This window comes from Neomonachus schauinslandi, chromosome 3 (assembly GCF_002201575.2).
Source record: "Neomonachus schauinslandi chromosome 3, ASM220157v2, whole genome shotgun sequence".
In the NCBI taxonomy this organism is placed as follows: domain Eukaryota; kingdom Metazoa; phylum Chordata; class Mammalia; order Carnivora; family Phocidae; genus Neomonachus; species Neomonachus schauinslandi.
The window spans coordinates 138,871,314-138,893,730 of NC_058405.1; the positions used below are offsets into that span (position 1 = coordinate 138,871,314).

The 22,417-nt window shown below is 37.2% G+C and overlaps 1 protein-coding gene across 1 annotated transcript; it reads right to left on the reverse strand.

Annotated features, from left to right (window-relative positions):
• Window positions 1-2,595: 2,595 nt before the first annotated feature.
• On the reverse strand, window positions 2,596-13,277 carry LOC110592054 (cytochrome c, testis-specific). The gene is made up of 2 exons (XM_021703018.1): window positions 13,111-13,277; window positions 2,596-2,746 (listed from the first exon to the last, which is right to left on the reverse strand). Exons 1-2 carry the CDS (start codon window positions 13,275-13,277, stop codon window positions 2,596-2,598), a joined length of 318 nt encoding a protein of 105 aa, XP_021558693.1.
• Window positions 13,278-22,417: the final 9,140 nt, after the last annotated feature.

Here is a 22,417-nt window from a genome sequence, read left to right on the forward strand (position 1 = left end):
AGAGATGTGAATAATGGAGTTACTAAAAGAGACCTTAACACAATTTGGGGAGAAGCTGAGGAACACAGGTCCAGAAGGGAGCACCTAAGGATTAGAGCAAAGTCGCTAAGATCACAAAGGAGAGCTGGGGAAGGCTATGGAAGGTTGTTGGCTCTGCATTTGGTGATGAGCCTAAAGTTACTGTAGGTCAACAGGGCAGATAGTCAGGAAGGAGAGCTGGGAGCAAAGTAGAGGAAGGACAAACCTGTGAGGACAAACTGGTACCATTCTGTCTGTTTCTCATCATTCCAAACCTTTATTATGTGGATGGCCCAAGACTCAAACTGAAAGAGATCTGGGAGGAGTTGGAGAAGCTGAGTGCCCAGCTGTTGCCCCACCACATAAAGGTCGCTGTCAACGGATTAGTGACAAGTCTGAGTTGCACCTGGGGCCCTGCGCTGACCTTACAAATGTAAAGGCCTTTGTCTAACTCCACTGCTTTCTAAATCTCAGGCAGATTTCTCATGTGATGAGCCCTAACCAGGAACCATACAGAGAAGAGCAGTCACAGTTGACACAAGATAAAATTACATAGTATCCAAAATTCCCTTCATGTAAATTGACCCTAAGATGGATTTAAGCCTCTCAGAGACCACATATATTCATTCAGTAATAAAACCTATCATAGTACAGAATCTTAATTACTGCATTTATTTGCAAATTTTCCTCCAAACTTTTTTCTAATACCAGAAACATCACTACCAGCAAAGAGGTATTTATTTTGCTCTTACTAAGATAAACATAAATGTAAAGCAACATTCAACATCTTATCAGTTTGATTTTTTAAATGGAAGAAATCTACTTAATCCTTCTCTATTCCCACCCAACTGCCCTTTACCATCTCAGCTCTCCTCACACTATCTTTTCTGCTTCTCCTGTGCCAAAAAGTATTTAAACTCCAAACATAAGGCCTTCCTTCTTGCTCCTCCCTGCAATGTGGCCTTTTGTCAAAGCCACCAAGTCCATCTGTCAGAGTTGTGTAAATCTGAGCTATAATTACAAATATGAATTAAGTTCAAGTTCTTTCTTACAGAGTTCTCTGTCCCGTATAAATTAAAATACGAGGTATGTCACCAAATTCTATATCCTTGCAAACCCAACTCAACTGAGACTGGTAACATCCCTAATACACTCTTGGAGTCCCTACAGATGTCTCTGCCCTCATCAAAGAATTTCTCCTAGGAGAGTAACAAGCTCAACTTCATCTGAAGTCTCCCTTGGTCCCCAAAGACACACTCTTCTATTCAGTAGTGGCACTGAGCTCCCACTTGACAGAAGCATTAAAATTGAGTCAAAGCACTTAGTTGACTTAATAGAACTTTCTGGAAATCACAGCTTTTTCAACCATGTTCCCCTCACTTTGGGAATTTTTGGTTAGGGTAACTTCCCAGTGTAGAATTTGCTAATAAGTTAACTAACATATTATCCCTATGACATGGTTAAAAAGTCACCAGGAATTGGGCAGAAGATCCAAATGTTGGTTCTGGCACAAGTCTCAATGAGAAGGTAAAATCCACCTTATAGGGGTGTTATTATGAAGTGTAAATTAAATAATGGATATCCTATTCTCACCCATAATGACCCCTGACTAGTCCATTACCCACCTCTTTGGTAAGGAAATACCTTCTCTTTCTTGCATTGGGCCTTACATTTGGGTAATGGAGTGCTTGTAGGACTGCACAGCCATTTCAAGGGCCACCTCATACCACACAGAGCCACTATTCCCTTCCACACAGGCCCTGTGGTGGACCTGCTCCGCCATGCCTCATAGCCACTTACTGTGAGGTGGGAGGTCTTTCCACATCAATGGTAAGGGTTATTTTTTTCTTCTCTCTTTTTCAGGGTACATGGTATCCCTCCATGCAGTCCAGCCTTACATTACTCAGGATTAGAAAGGTGCCATAAAAAGGTTAATGCAAAAATATTATATGTTAAATGACATAAATGCTTACTAACTTAGAACATGCTTTTTTCCATCTCTCTAAGTTTTATTTTGTGTCACTCATGGTCAATAATTTGTTTTTCATTCCAATCATATTCCTAAGATAAGATCAATTATTTGACTTCACTTTCCTTACTTTTTTTCCTTAAAGTTACTTATAATAAAGTTATAATTATATATACAATAACATTATAATAAAAGGCAAACACATAACCAAACATAGCTTAATGAAAACTAAAGCTAATATCCGCTATATCTACATTTAAATTACAGAGAAATAAGTATGTGGAAATTATCTCCATCATCAATAGTAGTTGCTAGGCTTATAAAATATTTTGTGCATGTAGGGACCACTGAAGCACAATAGATTTCAGTTTTCTTCCCTCTCCTCTTCCATGCTGACCTTATTCACATCCCTAGTGAGCAGACAAAAGTCAGTTCAGACTCGGAAGGGCATCTGATCAGTAGATTACACACAAACAAAAATTTCAACTTTTATTTTTAAATGTTAAATTTACTACAGGCTGATCAAGAAAGATCAAATTTGACTTCTTTAAACAGGCAATATTTAAATTTGGAAAATTTTGGCTTATAACTAATATTGCAAGAGCATTTCATGAAGATGCTGCCCATTTCAAATACTGAATAAGATCTTCTCTCTCACTCTTCTTTTTAAGACCAGCAAAAACCATTTTAGTTCCAGGGATATATTTCTTTGGGTTCTCCAAATATCCCATCAGAGTTTCCTCCCCCCAGATAATACCCATAAAGGTGAAAATAAGTTTTAAGTTTGTATAGTTATATTTGTAAGGCTTACTTTCTGATGTGACCCACATATGTGAACAAAAGATTACTCTTGGATTCAATAGGAAGGCTCTCATAACTGGGAATACTTACAGTTTCTGACCTATAAGAAAATTCCAAAATTAGTCTTTGGCGCTCTACTCTTCCAGTTCCCTATAGAAATCTAATACTCACATGCTGTTCAGCATGATCCAAAGTATACCAATAAACTTCCAACCTAGACATGTTGGACCTAAGCAGTACCCCATCCTCCTAGAATCACAGAGTTCTTCTAGAAGAGATCTTAGAAATTAATCCAACCCCTCACTTTGCAGATGAATAAATGATCCAAACAGAGGAGAATAATTTGCCCTAAAAGACAAGATGACTTAAAGTCAAGAATCTGTGACTGCTAACTCATATTTTCATTTTTTTTCTTCCAATCATAGCATGTTGCCTCTGTCCAAATCTCTGTCAAAAAGCTATGATTTCAGAAAAGCAGTTTTACAATGAGAGAGAAAGGTTGTCTCTTCATTTTTTCCTTTCTAAAACCAGTCAAAAAGAATATGGACAAAGAGAAACAGAAATGCTAACTCCACTTTTGATAAAATATAAAGGGAGCACCTATAACTCCAAACTTCATATAATCAGAAGACTACCAAAAACATAAAACTTGGACCAGAGTAAGAAGACACCTGTCACTAATGATCTCAAAAGAAGAGTTCTCCAAAGTAGGTGATAAATCCTAAGGGGCAAGTCATAGTCCTCTGGCCCAAAAAGAGTAGAGTGTATATAAGCTGGATGTGAAAGTCTCCCTAAATTCAATTTGACACTATGGAGTGTCAGAAGAGCCAGGATTAAAGAAAAAAACACAGACCTGCCATCTTTAAAAGAAGCATTCTACCTTTTGATTTCCATTTGCATGGAATATCTTTTTCCATCCCTCTACTTTCAGTCTGTGTATGTCCTTACATCTGAAGTGAGTCTCCTGTAGGCAGCATATAAACAGGTCTTAATTTTTTTTATCCATTCAGTCATCCTATGCCTTTTGATTGGAGCATTTAGTCCATTTACATTTAAAGTAATTACTGATAGGTTATGTACTTACTGCCATTTTGTTAACTGTTTTCTGTTTATAGGTCTTCTTGTTGATAGGTCTTCTCTATTCCTTCCTTCTCTTGCTCTCTTCCCTTGTAGTTTGATGGCTTTCTTTAGTGTTACACTTAGATTCCTTTCTCTTTATTATTTTGTGTATCTATTATAGGTTTTTGATTTGTGGTTACCATTTGATTCATACATAACAGCTTATGTGTACAGGAATCTATATTAAGTTGATGGTCCCTTAAGTTTAAACACACTCTAAAAGCACTAAATTTTTACTCCCCCCTCCATGTTTTATGTATACAATGTCATATTTTATCTTTCTATTTTGTGCATCCCCTGGCTAGTTTTTGTAGATGTAACTGATTTTACTACCTTTGAGTTTTAACCGCCATACTGGCTTTAAAAGTGATTAACCTACTACATTAACTGTATTTCCTTTTACCTGTGAAATTTTTTCCTTTCATAATTTTCTTACTTTTAGTTATGGCCTTTTATTTCCAGTTAAAGAATTTCCTTTAATATTTCTTATAAGGCTGGTTTAGTGGTGATGAACACCTTTTACTTTCGTTTGGGAAATTCTACTTCTCCTTCTGTTCTGAATGATAACCTTTCTGGGCAGAATATTCTTGGTTGTAGGTTTTTTCCTTTCAGGACTTTGAATACATCATGTCACTCCCTTCTGGCCTACAAAATGTCTGCTAAAAAATCAGCTAATAATCTTATATGTTTCCCTTATATGTAACTTTTCTTTTTTTCTTGCTGCTTTTAAAAATCTCTTTATCAGTACTTTTTGCCATTTCAATTAGTATGTGTCTGGGTGTGGACTTCCTTGGGTTCATCTTATTAGGGACCTTCTGTGTTTCCTGGATCTGGATGTCTGTTTCCTTCCTCAGATTAGGGAAGTTTTCAGGTACTGTCTCTTCAAATAAGTTTTCTGCCCCCCTTCTCTCTCCTCCTTCTGGGATCCCTATATGCAAATTTTATTATGCTTGATGATGTCACAGAGGTCCCTTTACCTATTCTCATTTTTTGCTACTCTTTTATCTTTTTTGCTGTTCAGCTTCATGGCTTTCCATTACCCTGTCTTCTAGATCACTGGTAGTTCCTCTGCCTCCTCTAACCTGCTCTTGATTTCCTCTAGTGTATTTTTTATTTCAATGATTGAATTCTTCACCTCTGACAAGTTATTTTATAATTTATATCTCTTTGTTGAAGTTGAAGCTCCTAAAGTTAAGCCCCACTTATTTTCAAAGCCAGATGTTGTGGGGATTTGTCTTCCAGTTTGAGTCACTCCTGTGCCAGGGGTGCCTGGTGTGGATTCTGATCCTCTTGCTTCTCCATGCTTGTGATGTCCCTCCTACTGTGTGCTGGGGTTTGGTTCCCAATCATGTTTTCACCCCTTCTACCCTTTTTGATGTGGCCTTCTGTCTATGATTAGCTGTAGGAGGTCTGTTTTGCCAGCCTTTAGGTCGTTTTCAGAGTTAGTCACGTAGTATATTATCTCAGTGTGTCCACATGGAGGAGGTGAGCTCAAGATCCTCCCACCTTCCTAAAACTTCCTGAGTCTGACCTTTTAAGATTCCACATATAAATGATATTATACAGTATTATTTTCTCTAACTTATTTCACTCAGCATAATGCCTTCAAGGTTCATCCAAGTTTTTGCAAATGGCTGGATTTCCTTCTTTCTCACGGCTGAATATACTATTGTATATATTTACCACATCTTTCTCCATTCATCTGTTGACACTTAGGTTGTTTCCATAGCTTGGCTATTGCAAATAAGGCTGCAATGAACATGGGATGCAGATATCTCTCCCAGATTCTGTTTTCATTTCCTTTGGATACATACCCAGAGATGATATTACTGGATCATATGATAGTTATTTTTCATTTTAAATGAATCTCCACACTGTTTTCCATAGTGGCTGCACCAATTTACATTTCTACCACCAGTTCACAAGTGCTTCCTTTTCTCCACATCTTTGCCAACACTTGTTGTTTCTTGTCTTTCTGATGATAGCAATTCTAACAGGCATGAGGTGATATCTCGCTGCGGTTTTGATTTGCATTTCCCTGACAGTGATGTTGAACACCTCTTCACGTACCTGTGGTCGAATTATATGTCCTCTTTGGGAAAATGTTCAGTTCCTGTGCCTATTTTTTAATTGGTTTGTTTTTTCACTATTGTGCTGCATCCATTCTTTATATATTTTGAGCATCAACCCTTTATCAGATACATAATTTGCAAATATTTTCTCCCATTCCATAGGTTGCTTTTTCATTTTGTTGACTATTTATTTTGCTGTGCAGAAGCTTTTTAGTTTGATGTAGTCCCACTTAATGACTGTTCTTGTTGCTTGTGCTTTTGGTGTCAATATCCAGAAGATCATTACAAAGACCAATGTCAAGGATCTTTTTCTCTATGTTTTCTTCTAGAAGTTTTACAGTTTCAAGTCTTATATTTAAGTTACTTAAGTCTTTAATCCATTTCAAGTTAATTTTTATGAGTGGCATAATATAGGGATTCAATTTCATTCTCCTACTTATTATTATGTAACCAGTAGAACAAATAGTAATATTATATCCCCAAATAAATCATAAATACTACTTAAATGATGTGACTTACAGAAATTTTATTACTAATTCTTAAATAATGTTAAAGCCAAGCCTTCTACACAGCTTTTACTCTTTGACAAAAATCTACAATAAAAGATACATTTGTAATCAGTTTTTTTTTAAAGATTTTATTTATTTGAGAGAGAGAGAGAGAGCATGAGCAGGGGGGAGGGATAGAGGGAGAAGCAGACTCCTCACTGAGCAGGGAGCCTGATATGAGACTCGATCACAGGACTCTGGGATCGAGCCCCACATCAGGCTCCCTGCTCCGCAGGAAGCCTGCTTCTCCCTCTCCCACTCCCCAAGCTTGTGTTCCCTCTCTTGCTGTGTCTCTTTCTGTCAAATAAATAAATTATTCTTTATAAAAAGAAAAATATTACTTTAAAAACTAAAGAACCATATAAATTCAAATAATAAATCCAAGTTTCAGACTGATTTATTCAATAGTCTATCAACTAGAAATCGTATTGCAATTAATACAAGGGAAATCTGACCCTAACTGCCTGAAACTGAACAGACTCCATAGTCCCCAGCAATTCTGTCCTCACTTTAGACACCAGCGGCAAGTTTGGGGTCCCAGGCCATCCCAAATTCTAACCAATTGGTCATAAATTTGAAGGTTCCCAGGACCCCCTCAAGTTTGATAACTTGCTAGAACAATTTGCAGAACTTAGGAAAGCACTATACTTAGTTACAGTTTTAATATAAAGGATAAAATCAGGACCAGAGAGATAAAGAGATCCATATGATGAAGTCTGGGAAAGTCCCAAACACAGAGCTTCTGAGTCCTTTCCCTAGGGAATCAGGACTCATTACTCTTCTAGTAATTAATATGCTCACCAAACAGGACGCTCAAACAGAGCTTCCAATTAAAGTGTCCAGAGTTTTTATTGGGGTTTTATTACATAAGAATGCCTACTGAATCATTAGCCATGTGATAAAACTCAATCTCTAGCTCCTGTCCTCTAACCCTGGAGGTTGAACTGATAACTCGCCTAGCCCAAAGCTCCAAGTCTCTAATTCACATAGTTGGTCTTTCAAACTTGGCCACCCCCATCCTGAAACTATCTAGGAGCCTACCATAAGTCATCTCACTAGCATAAACTCAGGTGGTGGTCCAAAGGCCCAAACTTAAATAAAAGAGACACTCTTATAACTTGGGAAATTCTAAGGTTTTGGAGATTCCCTCCTAGGAACCTAGGACAAAGACCAGACAAATTCTTTATTATAGAATACCTATTAACCAGCATTTTTGCAAATATTAAACACAATGATATTGTGTTAATAACAATTACATTGATGTTTAAAGATTCTGAAGCACCCCTGAGCAAAGATTAAATTTTATTCTATTTTATTTTAACTTAAGTGTTTTACCAATTATCTATGTATTTATTTTATATGTATATATGGTCCTTTATTATGGATGTTCCCTGAATAAGGATACATTGAGGTCCTAACCCACAGTACCTCAGAATGTGGCTTTGTTTAGAAATAGGATCATTGCAGATGTGATTAGTTAAGTTGAAATGAGGTCATACTGTAGTAGGATGGGTTCCCAATCTAATATGATTGGTATCCTTATAAGACAGCCATGTGAAGACAGAGACACACAGGGATCATGAAATGACAGAGATTGGAGTTATGCAGCCGAAGGCCCAAAACACCAAGATAACTGGCAAACTACCAGAAACTAGGAAGAAACAAGGAAGGATTGCCTTACAGGTTTCAGAGAGAGCATGGTCCTGCCAACACCTTGATCTTGCACTTCTAGCCTCCAGAAATGTGAAACCATAAATTTCTGTTATTTTAAGCCACTCAATTTATGATATTTTGTTACAGCAGCCCTAAGAAACTAATACAGTCCTCAAATACTTACCATATATTCCCCACCCCACTCCATCCTTGTTTGCTTTAAAACACAAGAGAAGTCTAGGGACCAAGGACTTTCCTAGCTCTCCATCCTACTAAACTGTATTGTTCTCAACATTTCAGAAAGATAAAAAGTATCTTCTTTTCACATAAAAACCTGTAAAAATCCTACATATGCTACTTTTGTTTTAACTAAACCATTTGACTATAAACAGGTCCCTTTCCCCAATATTCTAGATAACAAAAATTTCACTATATCTCACCTATCTGTAGAATAGGCACCTGATAATTAGCTTTTTAAACTATAATATAAATGCCTGACATTAAGCTTTTGTTTGCCAAGGCATCTACTTCAAAGTCTGAATAAACACACTGCCAGTTACATGAAAGATAGAGCCAAGTTTCCCCACCCATGAAGTACCCCCCCCCCTTTTTTTAAGAATGCTCTGGTAGACCTAGATAACTACATTTGAGGACTGTTTGTTTTTCCCTTCCCATGCTTTAATTCCCACTCTTATGTTTTAAATTCACCATTAAACAACGAACCTGCGAAACACTAGGCACCCCACCCTTGACTCCAATAAAAGCAAAACACCAGGCCTGCTCACTAGCTCCCTCTCACTCTCTCTTTCCTCTCAACCTCACTGTGTGGTCCCAGACATGCCATGTAACCTCCAGGACTCATGAGTAATAAATCGTTCTTTTCAAAATTCCCTGATGGTTGATGCTAAGGAGTGTCTTTCAATTATAATAAGAACCACAAGGTCTGGTCCAGCCACAACATTGACTTTGGTTGAGGAAATGTCTGTGGGGGCTCTACAAGTAGTATAGGCCCAGGTGAGTGTCCCCAGGCATTTCTAGTCAATAACATCACTATGGATAGGCTGAGACCAACCCAAAACACTATCTTATTAGAAATATTAACACAGGTTAGAATAAGCAGAATCTCTTTTGACACAATGCAAGCTATTACATTTGCACCCAAAAAAAAAAAAGTGCACAAAATGCCAACTCCCTTCATTAAAACCCTTCTCCTACAATATAGTCCACAAAGCTTAATTAAATAAGCACTATACAGCACTATAAAACCCATTAAGAAATTTAAAAATACCAAATTCAAATCATGTATGAAGAGAACTTACAGCTGCAATAATCTATATTTTAAACTTCTCTAAACACCAACGCCAGACAGACACCACAAGAAAACTACAAACCAGTATCTCTAATCACTATAAATGCAAAAATCCTAAAAAAAATACTAGCAAACTAAATCCAACCCACATTAAAAGGATTACATACTATGACCAAATGGGATTTATCCCAGGAATGCAAGGATGGTTCAACATAAGAAAATCAGTCAACTTAACACATTAATAGAGCAAAAGGAAAAAGAATACATTATTATTTCAAAAGATGCAGAAAAAAAATTGACAAATTCCAACACCCTTTCATGATATAAACACTCAGTAAACTAAGAATAAAAGGTAAGTTGCTTAACAAGAAAACAGGAATTTTTGGAAACCCCCAGCTAATACCATACCCAAGGTGAAAAGCTGAAAACTTTCCCTCTAAGATCAGGAACAAGAAAAAGAGGCTCATTTTCACCAGTTCTACTCAGAATTCCACTAAAAGTCCTAGACAGAGCAATTAGGGAAAACAAAAGAAATAAAAGCCATCCAAACTGGAAAGGAAGAAATAAACTACCTCTATTACAGATGGTATGATTCTATATGTAGAAAATCCCAAAGGATCCACAAAAAATCTACCAGAACTAATAAATTAACTCAGCAAAGCTTCAGGGTATAAGATCAACATACAAAAATCAGTTGTGTTCTATATACAAGCAATGAACAATTTGAAAAAGAAATTAAGAAAACAGTTCTAGTTATAATAGTATCTAAAAGAATAAAATACTTAGGCACAATCTAACCAAGGAAGTGACAAACTTGTACACTGAAAATTACAAAACATTTCTGAAAGAAATGAAAGGAGGCCTTAATAAATGGAAAAGTATCCCATGTTCATAGATTGGAACATTAATGTTGCTAAAATGGCAACACTCCCGAAAATAATCCACAGATACAATGCAATCTCTATCAAATTCCAAAGGCTTTCTTGCAGAAATGGGAAAGGTTATCCTCAAATTCACAGAACTACAAAGGGCCCTGAATAGCCAAAACAATACTGAAAAAGGACAACATAGCTAGAGGGCTCATACTTCCTAATTTCAAAACTTATCAAAAAACTACAGTAATAAAAACTGTGGTATTATTATAAGGATAGATATACAGACCAATAGAATAGAATTCAATGTCCAAAAGTAAACCCTAACATACATGGCCAATTGAATTTCAACAAGGGTATCAAGACCATTCAACTGGGAAAGAATGGTCTTTTCAAGAAATGGGGCTGGGATAACTGGATAAACACATGCATTTGATCTTAACCAAAAGTCTGAGAAGCGATGATAGCCACATGCAAAAGAATGAAGTAGGACTATTCCCTCACTCTCTATAAAAAATTAAGTGAAAATGGGTCAAAAACCTAAATCTAAGAGCCAAAACTATAAAACTATTTGAAGAAAACATAGGGGCAAATCTTTATGACCTCAGATACGGTGATGGATTCTTAGATTTGATGCCCCCCCCAAAAAATCAACAAAAATACAGATAAATGGACTTTAAACAAATTAAAAACTTCTGTGCATCAAAGGACATTATCAAGCAAATGAAGACAAACTACAAAAGAAGAGAAAATATTTGAAAATCACATATTTGATGAGAGGTTAGTGTCCAGAATACATAAAGAACTCTTAAAACTCAACAGTAAAAAAGACAAACAATTCAAATAAAAAATAGGCAGAGGACAGGAATAAACACTTTCCAAATCTACAAATGGCCAACAAGCTGTTGAACAAAAAAATTTCAACTGAGTGAATTTAAGGATCAAATTAACTTTATTCAATGATTCACGAATCAGGCAGCATATAGAAAGGAGTTCCAAAGGGGTACAGAAAGGGAAAGGTTTTTAAAGACAGGACAAGGAAGTCATAACACAATAAGAAAGAATTATTTCAGACAAGGTCACCTCTTTTTGGGGGACAAAAGGTTCTTACTAGGTGGATTACTTTACCAGCGCGGACCAGGAAATTCCAGACAAACTGGTTAAGATTACATTCCTGGGAAAGGTTGAAACTACAGTTAAGCTAGGTATTAAGCCCCGGGTTTAGTGTTGTGGGCCTAGTACAAGTGACTCTATTTTGGTTCTGTGATTTTCTTTTTTAACAAAGCACACTAAAACATGTTCAACACCATCATTCATTAATGAAATGCAAAACAAATTTTTTAGATGCCACTTCACACCCACTAGGATGGCAATTTTAAAAAGAAAAAGAAAATAACAAGGATTGGAGAGGATCAGAGAAATAGGAATCCTACATTACTGATGGGGATGTAAAATGATACAGCTACTGTGGAAAACAATTTGGCTTTCTTCAAAAAGTTAAATATAGATTTAACAAATGACCCCAACACATATATAGATATACATATCTATATATATCGAAAAGAGCTGAAAACAGGGACTCAATATTCACAATAGGCGAGAGGTGGAAACAATCCAAATGTTCATCAACTGATAAATGGATAAACAAATTGTGATATATACATTCTATTGAATATGATTAGCCATAAAAAGAATGAAGTACTGATACATGCTATAACTTCAATGAACCTTGAAAACATTATGCTAAGTGAAAGAAGTCAGACATAAAAGGTCATATTTTATTATTCCTTTTTATGAAATATGCAGAATAGGCAAATCCATAAAGATTGGAAGCAGATTAGAGGTTACAAGGGGTAAAGGGTAGGAGGAAATGGGGAGTGATTATTTAATGGGTACAGGGGTTCTTCTCAAGTAATGAAAAAGTATTGAAACTACAGAGAGGTGTTGATTATACAATACTCTGAATACACTAAATGTACTGACTTGTACACTTCAAAATGGCTAATGTCTGAATTACACTTCAATAAAAAGAATAAAAAGAAACAAAAACAAAATAAAATAAAAATCTTTCCAAATAATAGTGTTATAATGATCTGAAATTCGGGCCAGTAAGAAATGCTAGGCCTCCAAGAACAGTTCAAAATAGAGCTGCAGTCTATCTAGGGTTGTACCCTATTTTTGAGGTGAATGCTAATATGTATATATGTATGTATGTATGTACATATATATATGCATATCCAGGAATAATAAAATTCTTTGCAAAGATATTATAGTTTTTTCCAGCCATTTTTAATTTCAACCCTAAAATGCTTTCTCATTTTAACTGCCATCTACCTACTTTCCATCAACAACAAAAAAATCACTGAATATACTTTTTCAAACTATTTATATAACATCCCCACACTCTGCTAAAAATCACTACTACAAATAGAAAACTACCATTATGCCATTAAAATATGATTTGATCTTTTTAATTTAGCTCATGATTTTCAACATAAATGTACTGCATAAAATAAAATACCTTGTATAGGTAAAAACCTATGCCACAGAGAATTGCTAATTCCTCTGATCAAAAAGAGACCAGTTATCAAAATATAGATCTTATGATATAAATCAACATTTCAGTAATATAAACATGAGAATTTAATTTTTAATGCTGTAAACTAGGAAATTATAATATCAATTAATGTGCTTTTTTTCTTTGCTACAAAGTTTCTGGTTCTCTCCCACAACTGCCTAGGTTTTACCTTTGTTTTTGTTAGCATCAGAAAAAGAAAATCCTGGTGTTTGTCCTGTTTTTCGTCCAAAAAGGCCCCAGAAATTTGGACCAGTCTTGTGTTTTCCACCTTTTTCCACTGTGTGGCACTGAGCACATTTTTCAATAAAGATCTTCTTGCCTGCTTCAGCATCTCCCATTTTGTTCTGCAACAAAACATCAAAACACAGACCAAAAAAAAATATCAGATTTGCAAAGCTGGAAAAAAAAATTCCATCACTTTGAGATGAATACTAATGATATTAAACAAAAAGGTAATTTAAAGCATGCATCCTTTAAAGTCTGAGTGCTCAAAAACACAAACATAGCATCCAATTTTATAAAGACTTAATCATCTCATTTATCAGATTTATTTTAAATTTTGAGCTATAGGTACTTCAAAAACATATATTATGGTATAAGCCTGGTTTTACTTCAGCCTTCAAACAACTATAGTAATTTGTCTAGGTCAATTATATTCCATTTTTTCTTTTCCCTTCCAAAAAAAACGCATGTGCAAAAAACAATGCAAAGTTTCTAAGTCTAATTTGCATCCCCTTATTTAAAAATAAGGATAGAACAAAATGGAAAGGCACTTAAATGTGATATTTTTATAAGTACTTATATGCCTGCAATAATAGAACTGTAAAATTAAATATCAATCAAAAGAATGAGGCCATAGCAGGTTATATGTAACACGTAATTTCTCATTTACTTTATACTCTCAGCTATAAACACATCTACCAGATTAGATTAAGCATTGTCTCAAAGCAATCAAATAACATTATTGAGTTCAGTCAGCAATAGTATGTGTTTAACGTTAATGTAGTGTAAAATACTGTTCTAAGCAGGGAAGATTTTATTATACAGTGATACATATATACAATAAAATTTGTACAAAGATATTTTGGTTAAAACTACCCAAAAATTTGTTGCATAACTAAGTGCCTCCTCCATCTAAAATTATGTAAAAATTAAAATAATTTCAACTTATTGAAAAAAATGTAGTTTGAAATTCTAATGAATGTAGTACCTGGGTTTTGTTTACCTGCCCTTTTTTTTTTTTTAATTTATTTATTTGACAGAGAGATAGCACAAGTAGGCAGAGCGGCAGGCAGAGGGAAAGGGAGAAGCAGGCTCTCTGCTGAGCAGGGAGCCCGATGCGGGGCTCGATCCCAGGACCCTGGGATCATGACCTGAGCCGAAGGCAGCCGCTTAACCGAATGAGCCACCCAGGCGCCCCATGCTCTTTTTTTTTTTAAGATTTAATTGATTTATTTGTCAGAGTGAGAGAGAGAGCGCGCACGCATGCGCGAGCAGCGGGAGTGGCAGGCAGAGGGAGAAGCAGGCTCCCTGTCAAGCAAGGAGCCAGATGCGGGACTTGATCCCAGGACCCTGCAATCATGACCTGAGCTGAAGGCAGACGTATAACGGACTAAGCCAGCCAGGTGTTCCCTGCTCTTTTTATTTGAAAAATCAGAGCAGGGAAGGTGGGTATGGGGATGGATTTCAATATGAGATCGTATTACTATTACAGAAATCATGAAAGTACCTAATTCTCTGACAATACAGTTCGAAGCACATTTCTACCTTTATAACTCTATTGAGAAATAGAAAATGTTTGTATTATTCTGATAATATTGAAAAATACAGTGTGGCTTAACTAAAGTTAGCTATTACTCAGAGAGAGCCTAGTACTTCCTATACAGTAACCTGCAAAATTGGTATTTCCCTGATTTCTTTTTTTTTTTTTTAAGATTTTATTTATTTGAGAGAGAGAACACAAGCACAAGCTAGGGGGAGAGGCAGAGGGAGAGAGAACGGGAGAGGCAGACTCTCCTCTGAGCAGGAAGCCCAAAGTGGGGCTCAATCCCAGGCCCATGGGATTCATGACCTGAGCTAAACGCAAACACACCTAACTGACTGAGCCACTCAGGCATCCTGGTATCTCCCTAATTTCTTTAAATCTATATGGAAATCCAAAACAGTGTCAATAATCCACCTAAAGGGAAGACAGAGTAAGAAAACTCACTTTATCCAGGAGAAGCTTACTTTTAAATTCCAAACTTCACTCAAAACACTGCATTCAATTTCTACTTATATGAGTTCTATCAATTCTCTGTATAGGTACAGAATTCACTGAAACTTTGAACAGGGGCCATAAAGAAAACTTCAGTCACACATACAAATTTATGGCCTTTTAGCAAAATGCATGCACAATAATCATAAAGCCAAATCATATAAATACAAAATGTCATCTGAGTACTAGCTAAAGAATCATTTCCATTTTTTATATAAAGCAAAAAAACCAGATTGATTCTTGTATTTATTAAATGTAACCGATAATTCAGGAAACCAGACATTTTTTTTTAAAAGAAAAAAAAAATTCTTTCCTCAAATAGATTTCACATGCAAGTCACTTATAAGAAAATGTCCATTGTCATTGTTCAGGGGCGCCTGGGTGGCTCAGTCGGTTAAGCGACTGCCTTCGGCTCAGGTCAAGATCCTGGAGTCCCGGGATCGAGTCCCGCATCGGGCTCCCTGCTCGGCGAGGAGCCTGCTTCTCCCTCTGACCCTCCCCCCTCTCATGTACTCTCTCTCATTCTCGCTCTCTCAAAAAATAAATAAATCTTTAAAAAATAAAAAATAAAAATAACAAGTCAGGAAACAACAGATGTTGGCGAGGATGCGGAGAAAGGGGAACCCTCCTACACTGTTGGTGGGAATGCAAGCTGGTGCAGCCACTCTGGCAAACAGTATGGAAGTTCCTAAAAAAGTTGAAAGTAGAGCTACCCTAGGACACAGCAATTGCACTACTGGGTATTTACCCCAAGATACAAATGTAGTGATCTGAAGGGGAACGTGCACCCCAATGTTTATAGCAGCAATGTCCACAATAGCCAAACTATGGAAAGAGCCGAGATGTCCATCAACAGATGAATGGATAAAGAAGATGTGATATATATATATATATATGGAATATTACTCAGCCATCAAAAAATGAAATCTTGCCATTTGCAATGAGTGGATGGAACTAGAGGGTATTATGCTAAGTGAAATAAGTCAATCAGAGAAAGACAATTATCATATGATCTCACTGATATGTAGAATTTAGGAAACAAAACAGAGGATCATAGGAGAAGAGAGGAAAAAATAACAAGATGAAATCAGAGATGGTGACAAACAATAAGAGACTCTTAATCATAGGAAACAAACTGAGGGTTGCTTGAGGGGAGACGGTGGGGGGATGGGGTAACTGGGTGATGGACATTAAGGAGGGCATGTGATGTAATGAGCACTGGGTATTATATAAGACTGATGAATCATAGGCCTGTACCTCTGGGAAAAAAAATTAAATAGAAGAAAAAAATAGATGAGAATAGTATGTAATAAAAATATTATTTCATGCAAAAAAGAGATATAATGTTGTACACCTAAAATTTATATAATGTTGCATGCTAATTTTATCTCAATAAATAAAAATTTTCTCAAAAAAGAAGATATATCTCACTGAAATAGGCAAAGATGTGACACCTGGTATGAGAATGATCACTCTTCCAAGAAGGAAGTAATTCTAATGATAAATAGGATAAGAGTAGCAAACACTTATGCATGCTTCTGTGGGCCAGGCACAGCTAAGCGCTTTATATATTATTAATGTATTTATTCCTCACACCAGCCATGTGAGATAGATACTGTTAATATCTCTGTTTTTACAGATGAGGAAAATGAGGCACACAGAAGTTAAGTGGCTTATTTAAAGTCACAAGTTGGTGAGAAGTGGAGAGAGATGGTGAAAGGTAAGAGGAAAAGCAATTTTAAATCTCTTTTAATTTTAACAATTCCCTTTTAAGAACAATCTAAGTAACCGTGGGTTGAACAGAATGTATGACACACCTCAGATGCTTAAAGAGAAGTAAAATAATTTTAAATATTGGTACATACCGCTGCTATTTCCAATTTTGCCCGTAAAAAAGAGGGATGTGGTAAGAACAATCAAGGCACCAATAAAACTTACAAGATTTACAAAACCCACATAATTAAAGTGGGAGGAGAAACTCATTAGAATAATTTGAGGATGAATACTACACAGGCTAAAAGATAAGTGGGATTCTGCTGTTGTAGCGGAAAAAATACCGAAGTAGAATGCATCAGAACAATGTGACCCTGGATAAATGTCTATGCCCCTCCCCACCCCACCCCCACACAGATGTCCACGGCTTTTCCCTCTTGGAATCTGCTCTGCCTGAATCCCTAAACTGGAGTAAGAATCCAGCTTTCCAAACTGCCAGTCTTGCAGTCCTTCATGCCACCACCCCCAATTGGAGGCTGACTTCTGCCAACTGTGGGCGGAAGGCTCTGCCCCAAATCAGTTCCACACAGAAATCATAAAAGCTGCAGACAGGCCCCTCACTAGACATAGTTTTACGCTGCACTTAGGGACACCTAGACGCCACCAGGCGAGGGCTAAGGGGAGTCTCTTACTAGTGGGACGGTTGGATACTCCTCTCTGAATGAACCCCAGCCCAAACTGCACTAGCCCATAACCGGTGCATAGATCACATGGCTGCCCGGCCCACTCCTTCCCAGCCAGTCCCATACCTACCGGAGGGCCAGCGGCTCCGCCCACCGCCTCCCTGGAGAACCCTTAGTAGTCACCCTGGCCTCTCCGGGACCAGAACCTGGGCTGCAAGTTTGAGGCTGGCGCTCCGACAGCAGTGCCTCAAACACCTGCCCTGGAGGCCCAGCCCGGCATGTGCTTCCGGTGGACTCCAGCCAATAGCAGGCCAGGCTCCATCCGCGCTGCTGATTGGCTCCCAGATCCCGCAAGTTGGCAACTCTGGCAGAAACTTAAAAACTTGGATTTGCTGGGCAGTCGCAGGCTGAATCTAAACGTGACAAAGTGAATGTCTTTTGAGCGCAGCAGCCCCAAGCCCATCTTTTGTTTTTTGCCTAACCAAAGAGCTAAATTATCTATGCATATTGACCGTGTGTCCCAGTTCTTGCTTGAAGCAGGAACTCAACTTTTTATGAATGGTCCATTAGCATTTGATTGCAGGAATCATATCGTGTCAACAAAAGAATAAAACAAATACTTAGGATGGGCAAGTCACTGTGCTAAGCAACTTGCACAAAAACTGAACTGCAGCTCCAATTTTCTGAGTTACAATTCAGCTGGGAGAAGATTTAAATACCTTAAAAGTTAAATCATTATAAATGATTATAAATGTTATTATAAATGAGATACATTAGAAAAAATACAATAAGAACTGACACCCAGGTTGCAAGCTGCTTGCTAATTGCAACAAAAAAAAAGTGATATAAAGTATGAATAGAAACAAAGAGAATTAGAACTGAAGGACCAAAGAAAGGAGATACGGAGGGAAGGACTGAAAAAGCTACAAGAAGATGAGAGTTTTGAAGGTGGACAGGTCAAAGTTAAAGTTGTATTTAGGAAAACGTGAGAAAGGAAAGTTGCTTACCCCTGGTTACATAATTACTTCAGTGAGACATGAGTGGTAAGGGGACAGAGAAATAGGAGTATTAAAATAATTTTTAAGTAAGTCAAAAAAGTGGGGCACCTGGGTGGCTCAGTCGTTAAGCTTCTGCATTGGGCTCAGGTCATGATCCCAGGGTCCTGGGATGGAGCCCCGCATCGGGCTCCCTGCTCCGCGGGAAGCCTGCTTCTCCCTCTCCCACCCCCCCTGCTTGTGTTCCCTCTCTCGCTGTGTCTCTGTCAAATAAATAAATAAAATCTTTTTAAAAAAAAGTTGTTCAACAAAGTACTTGTAATAGGGAAAATTTTGTGTATTAGATATGTAGGACGTTTTCCGTAGTCTAGTTCTCCAGAGCTCTGTCCAATATACTTTATGATTGAAATGTTCTACGTGGGCACTGTCTACTAGCCACAAGTAACTTTGAGTACTTGAAGTGTGGCTAATGCAACTGGGTAACTGAAATTTTTATTATTTTAATTATAGTTCATTTTAATTAATTTAATTAATTTTTATTTTAATTTAAATAGTCACAATTACCAGATGGTTGAATGAAACTATTCTAAGTGGTACCTATGAATCTGTTCTATGATCAACATATTTAAAATGTATATGTCATCAAGTTGAATGAAAAGGGGGGTGCCTGGGTGTTTCAGTTGGTTAAGCAGCTGCCTTAGGTTCATGTCATGATCCCAGGGTCTTGGGATCAAGCCCCAGTTGGGCTATCTGCTCAGTGGGGAGCCTGCTTCTCCCTCTCCCTCTGCCACTCCCCCTGCTTGTGCTCTCTCTCTCTCTCCCTCAAATAAACAAATAAAATCTTTTTAAAAAAAGTTGAATGAAAAGGACCAGGTTTGGGGGGGGGGAATCAGGTGTTAAATATAATTCTCAAACTCAAATAAAGACATGCAAACTCAAGAAAAGGAAGGAGACTACCCTTTCTCTAGTGCCTTCCACATGCCAGTGTAGGTGCATGAATACATTATCAGTAGCTAGTAGTCTTACAGCTGGCAAAAATGGACACTCTGGACCTTATTCATACAGAACAATCTGAAAATTACTAATTGATCACCAATACATATCAGTGGTAAAGCCTATTTAAAAATTTCAAATAAGGCAAAACATTTTTACTTAAATATAATGTATGAAGACTAATATTGATAACCAGTAAATATCATTGTAATTATATCATAGCTTGAGAACTTTTGGAAAACAATGACAAGAATTTACGATTTTCTCCTTGCATTTCAAAAATAAGTAACAATGTCATCTCTTGTTTTTTTAAAAAAGAAATTTATTAAGAATTTTGGAAGAAAAACATCAAGGGAAAAGTGGATTTCACGTGAAATCAACAAAAGTGTTATCATTCTAATAATTGTACATTATAGGCTGTTGTAAAGCCTTGAAAAAATTTAATCTGCGAATCCATAGCACATCTTTTCTCTACTACAACACCAATTAATAATCATTGTTTCAAACCTCAGAATTTTTAGCTGTTTTAGCTACATGTGATTTATGTTCAAATATGATTTTATATGATTTGACACATGGCAAAACTGTCATTATTGAGTGATAAAAAATGTTCTACAATTGATTGTGGTGATGGTTGCACAATGCTGTGAACATACTAAAAACCATTTAACTGAACATTTTAAGTGGATGAATTGTATGATATATGAATTGTATCTCAAGAAAGCTGTTTAAAATAAATAGATGGAGAAGTCATAAAGTCATTAGAGAAAGTAAATTTATTATTTTCCTTGCATATGTGGTATTTCACATGATGGATAAAGAAATTTTGCTTTCCTAGCATTTCCTGATATTTCTGTTCCTGGTTTTGTTTTATTCATCTTTTATCTCTTCTTTAAGAAAAGAAATTAACTGCTCTAAACATCAGCCTCAAATTTTCAGCATACCAATCAGTAATTTTGTTTTACAAAGAATGAAAATTGCCCAGTCTGTAACAGTTCAAGAAAATTATACATTTTCCACTAGATGGCACTGGTGTGCAAATAGTGTTGCTAGAATCTTCAGATTCTCACATCAATAAAATTATTAACATTGCCACATTGTTTTCATTCACTTTGATTGATCTGGGTACAACAAAGAGAAGTGGAAAGTTAAAACAAGATACTTCCTTGACTTCCTAAGCTCCAGGGTAAACAGAGTCCTTACTTCACAGATACAGGATGTAAAGCAAGGAGAAATTATCATAATCTTGTGCTAAAGCCAGAGTGAGAACCCACAATCCCTGACTCTTAGTTGCTGTCATACAAGTATACAATATCAAAAGTGGGGGAATGCATACCCTAGTCAAAGGGAACAAGAAAATTCATCTCCATTGTTCCATTGTACACATATTATCTCATTTGATGCCTAAGCTATGAGCTCCATATATATTATCTCATAAAATCCTAAGTATACAAACCCAATGTATTAACTTCATAAGAGAAAGAGAATGATCATTTTGTTTAATACTATATCACTTAAATATAGTACAGTGCCCAACACATAGTAGACAGTCAAAAAATTTAGTCTTTAAATAAGTGGATGAATTAACTGAGCTTAACAACTACCCCATTTAGTGAGTAATACTATTTCTCCTTGCAGCTGAGGAAACTGAAGTTGGAAATATGAAGTGACTTGTCCAAACTCACACAATTCAGTGGCGAAAACATTTAACACAATCCGACATTATTTTGCACTATATATTTACATGTAAGTTTTCCACAATAGAAAGAAAGCTCTCTGAGGACAGGGATCATGTTTTTCCTTTTCCTTATTGTTGTGTCTAGCTCCTTACACAGAGCTGGCACGCAGTTGGCACACAATAAATAGTATTTATCTGTTTAAGTTCAAAGCATCCCAGATCTTAGCAGCCTGGACTTGAACATTCGAAGAGCTCTACTCCTGGACCACTTTCTGTTTCATTCTTTTCATTTTATTCCAACTCCACTACAAAATCCAGGTCTCGTTTCTGGATTTCTCCTAGTTTCCCACTGACCTCTCCTCAAGTCCCTATAACAAGAAGTCTTAGAAGTCAGTACACGGGCTCCTGGGTGGCTCAGTTGGTTAAGCGACTGCCTTCGGCTCAGGTCATGGTCCTGGAGTCCCGGGATCGAGTCCCGCATCGGGCTCCCTGCTCGGCAGGGAGTCTGCTTCTTCTTCTGACCCTCCCCCCTCTCATGTGCGCTCGCTCTCTCTCTCTCATTCTCTCTCTCAAATAAATAAATAAAACCTTTAAATAAAAAAAAAAAAGAAGTCAGTACGCATTCCCACTTTGCTTTCCATTAAGATTTCTCCTAGTCCTAGAGCTGAGCAGTCCACCCTTTCAGCCCTCAAATCCCCAGGGGTGTCTGTGGGAGTTGAGCAGATCAGCAGACGGAGATGGTTCTGGTTTTGGCTCTGTTATTTGTATCCCTACTATCTTTGGCTATTCCAAGGGCCTCGATTTCCTCATCCCAATTTTCTCAACAAATCAGGCTGGAATTGGATTATCTCAAAAGTTCTTTATAGCTCTAAAGGCTATAGGGTTTTTAACTTTATCCAGTAATGGTCTTCTATTGAGCTTATGACCAAGATGGCAAACTTTGGGGGAAGAATGCTTGGGCTCTAGGGGTGGGAATAAAGCCAGCGCTGGGAAAGCCTGTGCACCAGACAGTGCTGTTCTGGCCACAGGGAATGCGGATGGCACACCTGAGTTCGAGCCTCGTTTCCGCGGGATTGGACTCCCGGACTGGGTCGGCCTCCCCACCCCCCGGACCGCTAGGGGGCGCTGCAGGCAGCTCCCCGGAAGCTGGCACCAGGCG

Excerpts from the sequence above, each read along its gene's own strand:
- LOC110592054 (XM_021703018.1), bottom strand. The coding sequence starts at position 13,277 with ATGGGAGATGCTGAAGCAGGCAAGAAGATCTTTATTGAAAAATGTGCT. Across the intron at positions 2,747-13,110 it reads TCTGATGCTAACAAAAACAA|GGGTATTATCTGGGGGGAGG; the intron begins AGGTAAAACCTA and ends TTTCACCTTTAT.